We start from the raw sequence: 7,682 nt of genomic DNA, 5'->3' as shown, positions 1-7,682 counted from the left end.
AGGAGCAGCTCTCGGAGAAGCCTGCTTGTACTCAGCTGTCTTAGCAAACTTTGGAAACTTCTGGCCTGCAAAACCACCGGGTTATTTCCAGTCGCAGGGGTGAAGATGAGTCTTTTGGACTGGATTTTCCCCTTTTTCTGTCTTACCCCTAATTCTGACTGCAGGACTCGTCTGCGCCGAAGCGCAGCATCGCCCTGCTCCGGCGCTGCTCCTCGCTTCGGGGAGGTGGGTACGCACCGATGCATCCAGGGAACCACCGACGGGCTCGGTCTGAGCACCATCACCCGTCCGATCAAACAAGGAGGAGTTAAGCTTTTTAAAATAAAAATACTCAACATTTATTCACCTTTGAAGTCACCATAGCAAAATTGTACACGCTATGAGTAACCCAGGAACGTTATTAAAAGCTACCAGAAACATAAGGCAATTTGTACAACCATCGAAAGAAATACACAGCATGTTGAAAATAGTGTGAAATATTACTCGAACAAGACAACGCTTGATACACTCTAGAGTGACAAGAACCAGCATTAAGTTTTAAACAAAAATAAAGATGTCATGGCTACAAGTATTATACAGTGATAAATACTTCAAAAATATATTAAGATATATGGAAATTTTTGTTTTATCAAGGAAATCCAGGGAAATTCCAGCCTTCACTGGATTTCAATATACCAATTAAGGTTTAATATTTAAATTCTTTTCCTTTCAATAAGAACCAGTACTGCAGCCATTACTGTATCAATACTTATCTTCTTGTAGTGTAATGAAATCAGCCTTATGTTATATTAAGCCCTAATGCCTCTCGTATCATGGGCACTAATTGCTCTAAATCAACCAACTAGTTGCCTTCCGGTAACAAGTGCCGTGCACCGCATTTGAAGCCATAAGCCATGTTCAATCACAGTCAACGTTCGCCCACTTTACAGTATTAATGGAAGGCGGGTTCGAGGACTTGCCTCCATGTAAGAAAGACGTCTCAAACAAAGGGTTTAGTAGCAAGTCCACCATAACATTTTCCTAGCATAACATCGAGCACTCGGAAGTTACAGTACAATGAACCATGCTAAAATTTAGGTTACACCTTCAAAAACAAAGTCCAGAGGATGTTTGGAGACGACAGGTTTCAAACATGCACAAATGGTGGTTTAGTACACATTTGTTTGTGCTGTTACTGGGTAGCAAATGAAGCAGTTTATAGCCAAGGATTTGGTGAGACAGTTTTTCGAGCCAGTTTAAAAATATAAACTTCTTCTTAGAGGGTCTGTTCTATAGAAAATAGAGTGAAATCTGGTAAATTATCAGTTTTGAGAGTACTTTCCCATGGCAAGATCCATTCATCAGCCTACCGCACCACCAAGAGAAAAGCCAATCCTGCTATTCCAAAGCCCGCTGCGGCCATGAGCGCGTTGCTGATGGTGCTGCTCTGCTCGCCCGCCGGGGAGCCGGGGCTGCCGAAGAAGCGACAGAAGCCATCCTGGAAAAGCAAGAGAAAGGACATTGAGTCAGCTGGCTTACAATTCACCAGAGCTCTTCTGACAAGTCTCTGCGCACAGTCTGGTCCACGCTCCCAGCACAGTGTTTGCCAGCCGCAGAACTCTCTGTTTTAATCACGAAAGCCAAGCCTGCTGCCTCGGGCACACAAACGCTTTGCGAGAGCCTTTGCACAAGGTGGCTGAAAGCAGCAGCTACAAGTGTTTGTACGCTCTGCTCAACAGACAATTGCAAACTTCCTATCAAGATGCTAAGCGTGTCATTATGCTATTTTCACCCTTTTAGGCAAATTTCTGATGGGAGCTGCCAGCATTGTTCCCCCTCATTCAAGTTTGAGAAAGCATCTGAAATACAGGATATGGAAATTTCCACTCGAAGGACAGGAGCCTGAAGCTGGTCCCACGGCTGTGATGCGGGACCGATTACACACTCCCTTGGAAGGGCCAAGCGGACACGCTCAGCGCTGACCTATGACAGAGCAAAGCCGGCAGCTGCTCTCCCAGATCGTTAGTTGTGATAATCAGAAGTGGCAGCAACACAACTCCAGATGGTTGTGTTTGAACTCTGCTCCGCAGATGTCTATGTAAACAAGTTATACTCTTCATTTCTTCCGGAACTTTGTTCTTTACACTCTAATTTGTGCGAACTGGCAACGCGATTTTGCCAAGTGACAGCGCACACTGTAGCCAAGCACCATACTGTTCTGAGCAGTGAGATGGACCAGTGACCACTGGAAAACCGAGTTCATTTTGCTGTCTGGAAAAGTCAACCAAAGCAGTGGCTGCTTCCCCCCCTTTCTATTTTTAGTGCTTATTTGTACTGGCATCAAATATTCCACTAGGACTGAAAATAGGAAATGTGCTGTTCTGTGGGATAGCTGACGTTTTGTTCAGAAGCGCAGGCAGAGCTGCACAGATGCCTTAAACGCTGTACGTTCAGCATGCATCTCAAGGGGCAGAAAAGCAACAGCAGCCATTGCTTTACATCGCAGCATACATTAACGCTACTGCCCGTGCATTACTGAGGCCCCAACCTGACCAGTTTCAGGACCGGCAGGAACCAGAGCGGCAGGTCTAGCGGACGGGTGGCTTCACACACCGGCGTACTGAAGAACCAGCACATCGGTGTTTTGTGTTGACACTCAGGAGAAGAGCTGTGCCAGCCTGCTCTCCAAAACCCAAACTGCGCACCCGAGGAGAAGGTAAAACTTGCACCCCACAGGCCAGCACCATCATTCCTGTGTTTTTAGGAGGCTGCAGCTTGACAAAGCTGGCCACCAGCCCCTCTAGAGAACTGGCCTAACCCGCAGCACAGGACATCACGGCCACCTTAAATACCGCAGCGTGTACCCACTGCACGTCGCTACCGATTAACCAGACCCCAAAGACGCTCTGCAGCCCTCCCCTGCGGACACCCCCGCACACACCCAGCGCCGCTCGGGTCACCGGTCGGTCGGGTCACCGGTCAGATCACCGGTCGGTCGGATCACCGGGTCACCGGTCGGTCGGGTCACCGGCACGTCTCCCCAGCAACACCCCAGGGCCACGCTGCCGCACGGCGCCGGGGGCTGCCCCGCTCCGCTAACCGGGAAGAAGCGGCCAGACCCCCAGCACCCACCCCCGGCGGCTCCGCCGGGCTCCCGACTCCCCACCCTCGCTGCTCCCGGGGACGCGGGTCCGCGCCGCGCCCGGGCCGCCCCCGCCCCGTCCCCGCTCACCCATCCGCCGTGCGCCTCCAGCCACTCGCCGCGCTCCTCGGCCAGGTAGGCGGCCAGCGCGGCGGCGAGGCAGCGCGGCCCGTCGCTGCAGCCCCGCTTGACCAGCGCGGCGGCCAGCGTGCCGGCGAACACCACCAGCGCCAGCAGCCGGCCCCAGTTGAGGCCGCCCTCGGCCTCCAGCTGCGCCGACACCCGCTCCAGCAGCGCCGCCGCCTCCCGCGGCTCGGCCCGCGCCAGCGGGGCGCAGGAGCGGAAGAACGGCCGCTCCCGCCGCTCCAGCTCGGCCGCCGCCCGCCGCAGCGTGGCCGCCGTGGGGCTGGGGGGCAGCGCGGCGCCGCCGCTGCGGTGCTGGAAGTAGTCCTCCAGCAGCAGCGCCGTCTCCTCCTTCAGCGAGCCCGGCATGGCGGCGGCAGCGGCCCCGCAGCAGCAGCTGCGGCCGATTAAGAGGCGGGGCGGCCCCTCCGCCCGGCCCGGCCCGCCCCGGGGCGCGGGCAGCGCTCCCTCCTCCGGGGCGGGGCCGGGGGGCGGTCGCCGCCGGAGCGGGGAGTCGCGCATCCCAGCCGCGGAGCGACCGCTGCTCCCCCGTGGGGACCGTCCGCACCCCGGGGGGCGCGTACCGCGCAAAGGCGCGGGGTTCCCTGGGCGATCAAACAAAACGCAGACTTACCGGATGCCGACTGTAAAATCCTTTCTTCGGATGTTTTTTTTTCCACATTGGTGGTCCAGCCTGTATTCTTTTGTATCAAAGGAGCTCCGGGTTTTCTAGGGCTATAGGATGAGTGCATTGTGTATTTACCAAAGGAAGGCAGTGGTATTTGCTTTTCGATAAACACACAGGCAAAATGAAGGATGAGGACCTTCGTGATGCAAAGGTTGGGCCCTTCACTACTGCTGGTGTAAAGTCAAATGGCTGAGAACAACACTGGCTGAGGGGTGTCATTTGCAGAGCACCATGGAGACATCTGAGCCGGCCACCTCCCCTGCATCCCAGCTGTGCCCTTCGAGCTGCGAGTGCCATCAACTGCTCATCAAAACTCCCATAAATACCACCTTAAGATTTATGGCAGTCCCAGCACAGGTACACCCAGCCTGTGCGTCGTGCTCAGGGCCAGTTTGCGGGTGAGTTCAGATGGTGGCCCAGTGCGGAGGCGGCACCGGCGCTGGCAGAGCTGCTGCCACAGCCGCCCGGGCTGCTCACGCTCTCACCTCTTGTCACACAACGGGCTCAAGGTGCCCAACATGCCAGCACGGGGCTGCTCGGCTTCACTCCGCTTCTCTTGAGTTACAGCTCTGTCTCCGTCTTACGTCCCGTTAGGAGACCTAAAAATAGACAGTTGGAATCAATCCTGTTGCAATTTCTCAGATCACTATCAAGAACTGGCCCGATCTCTGAGAGTCATTCCTACCGCCAGCTCTTAGTTTTACATCCCCATATTTGGCTTTTGTTTTGTTTTTAAGCGGGGAAATCTAGTCTGTGTTTATGTGCTAGAGCAGTAGCTGGAAGGATATCTTTACTTTTCATCAGTGCTTTACACACATGCTTTTTTAACTAGAGTTTTCCTTACGATTGTTAATCCTGGAGCAGGAATTTCCTATTGCATTCCTCACAGCAGGAGAGCCAGAGGGAGAGGCTGCTCTTTCTGTAGCAATATCCTTTTCCACCCTTCCTGTTTATACAGCATTTTTGTTTAACAGGACGGAGCCGTCCGACAGTGACTTTGCCCCAGCTATAGCTCCCGTGCTCTCTATACATTTAACCTGTTTGCAGCCCGCTTGCGTAGCCAAAAGGACAGGACACAGGTTAAAACCTCTCCCTCTGGAAGGGAATAGAGGTGTTTCCCAGAAACAGACAGCTTGACAGGTCAAAGGGGGGTCTCACAAAACACCGGGTTTTCCAAAGCCTCCCTGGGCAACCTTTAGTGAGTAAGAAATACAATAGATACTTCAGTGCCGTGTTCCTTCATCTGATGGGAAGTCGAGGCCCGTGCTGCTTCATGGCTTTCACCTTCACGTCAGGAACAAAAAGGTGATTTTCACAGGTGCCAAGTCCGTGCAGCCCGACTTACAAGTGCACAGGCATTGGCCCTGAAGTGCAAGAGCCACAGGATTCCTCCCTGCAAGAACAGAAGTGCAAGATACAGTGCCCTTCTTCCTGGAACTGGTGATGCTTTGGGCACTGATGTCAGAACACGCTGGCTCAGCACTTTCCTCGGCCCCTAAAAGGAAGGGAAATGAAACTGTGCCCAAATGAAGGAGGTGTTGTTTTCGGTTTCTAAACCGAACGCTTCCACCAGCCACCTCCACGCTGACCACGAAACCTACACCGAAGTGGGAGGAGAGCCGACCCCAGCACCGCTCTCTTCTGCTGACAAGGCGGAAAGAGGATCTGCTGCATCTCAAGGTGATCTGCAAACGTGGTTGGGTTTGCCCAGAGAGCGACAGCCCGAGCCCGCAACTGCATTGCACTGCCCAGCTTTCCCTGGCATCCCACTGCACTGCAACTCCGCCGCACTGCAACGCCGCCGCACTGCAACGCCGCCGCACTGCAACTCCGCCGCACTGCAACTCCGCCGCACTGCAACTCCGCCGCACTGCAACTCCGCCGCACTGCAACTCCGCTGCACTGCAACGCCATTGCACTGCAACTTCACTGCACTGCAACTCCACTGCACTGCAACGCCGCTGCACTGCAACGCCGCTGCACTGCAACGCCGCTGCACTGCAACGCCGCTGCACTGCAACGCCACTGCAACGCGCGGAGAACCCCGCGCTCCCACAAATCACATACTCTGTGTTGTCCCGTGCATTCCTGGGCATGGCGATGAGGATCCGTAAAGAAAACGTCACGTTAGCTGTGATCCTCCCGAGCAGAAAACACAACCCGATTCTGGCCTCCTGAAGGCAGAGGGAGCTCAGACGAGTCCCAGGTACTTCCACGCACCGCTCGCTCCTGGTTGCCGTGGCTCACCTTGGGTATCTCCAGAGGATATTCCAGAAGCAATATTCTGGATTTTGCCCGAGATTTTTGCAGGACAGATGATGTAAAAAACTGTGTGGTGCAAGAAGGAAATGCCAAAAAAAACCCCAGAAAAAAAAGCTACCATTACAAGTACTTAACTGGTGGGAAAAAAACAATTATGTACGTTATCAATATGTAAAATACAATTTATTGTATTTAGGCCATTCATAAATATCAACACAACGTAGTATGTTTGAATCAAACATCTTACCAATAAATACTATCTAAACATTAATATTAATCTTTTGCTCAAATGTGTACAGTGTATTGACTCAATATTGCACAGTGAGCTCTATATGACATTTCCATAGTGCATTCAGTTTGTTACAGGGATAGTTTGCCACAAACATTGCAAAGCATCAGAGCTGACTTTTCCAAGTGAAAATGGCTGAACTATTTCATTGGGGACTGATGGCTGACACAAATGTCAGCATCCTAGGTTAACTGGTTATGGATTCATGGAACCTAATGTTTTCATGAATGAGGAGACTTTATTTCTAATACAGCTTTTACAGAATTGTTAAAAAAATCCCACTTTCAAATAGAATGAGGGCTTATCATCAAACTTACGTGAACAGCCCGCTCCAGTGATCAGTGAGCCCGTGATCAAGCTCACTCCAGTGAGCTTGTCTTCTCACTTCAACCTAAATATACATCGTGTCTTTGATCTTTTCGGAGACGCATCTCACCGCTTGCATTTCAAAGGCCAGACGGTGCGAGCCCCCAGCATCACTCCAGCACTCTGCTCCTGTGTGCTCAGACTCAGTACTGTCATTATGAGCAGAGGTGACACACTCTACTCTCAATAGCCTTCAGTGGATCAATGCAGATGTAATTTCCCAGTAGTTCTACATTTAACTGCATCTCAGCTTTAAATGTTAATTCTCCAGCACCAGCGCAGGGACCGTGCCTTAATACACATTTCAGTCGCACTGCCCTGTCAAAGTGCTATGAACTGCTCCAAACACAAATAAGAATCACGATCAGAGAATGACTATGGCTGACTTGGAAAAGATTTGACGATTGGTATAACGGTGCTTAGCGCTTAGCGTGTAGTATCCCTTAGTGCTCAGTATGTAATATTCCTTTAAGTAAAAGAAAATTCACTCACCAAGTGATACAATTAAAAATTTCTAAGAAACTACTGGTTACGTATTACCTCATGATTAGGTAAATCATGTTCATATCCCTCCTCTTTGCAGTTTATCAGTTTGTATATATTTAGATTTTTTATACTCAGGTAACAGAGATGAAATACTTCTTTCTATCTAAAAAGACAGTAGGAAAAAACAGGGATTGAAAGGATTCCTTTTTTTGTACAAAAAATACATTTTGATGCCAACAGCCGGTACCTTCACAGCAGGTCCTTTGCTCCTCTCCATACTACCAACGTTAAGTCATCCACAACGCCACCGTAACATATCAGAATTACTTTTCTTCCCACTTTTCAAC

At 51.2% G+C, this 7,682-nt stretch overlaps 1 protein-coding gene and 1 long non-coding RNA gene across 2 annotated transcripts; one reads left to right on the top strand and one right to left on the bottom strand.

Annotated features, from left to right (window-relative positions):
• Positions 1–313: 313 nt before the first annotated feature.
• BCL2L10 (BCL2 like 10) lies at positions 314–3,781 on the bottom strand. The gene is made up of 2 exons (XM_082060740.1): positions 3,212–3,781; positions 314–1,477 (listed from the first exon to the last, which is right to left on the bottom strand). Exons 1-2 carry the CDS (start codon positions 3,764–3,766, stop codon positions 1,346–1,348), a joined length of 687 nt encoding a protein of 228 aa, XP_081916866.1. The 5' UTR covers positions 3,767–3,781; the 3' UTR covers positions 314–1,345.
• LOC309443628 lies at positions 1,484–7,620 on the top strand. Its single transcript, XR_014184833.1, has 2 exons — positions 1,484–2,695; positions 4,158–7,620. It is a non-coding gene; the product is annotated as an uncharacterized lncRNA (long non-coding RNA).
• Positions 7,621–7,682: the final 62 nt, after the last annotated feature.

This window comes from Streptopelia decaocto (assembly GCF_964273445.1).
Source record: "Streptopelia decaocto genome assembly, chromosome: 9".
Classification (NCBI taxonomy): Eukaryota; Metazoa; Chordata; class Aves; order Columbiformes; family Columbidae; genus Streptopelia; species Streptopelia decaocto.
Note: the sequence above shows the minus strand (reverse complement) of the source record. Positions and strands in the feature narration are given on the sequence as shown.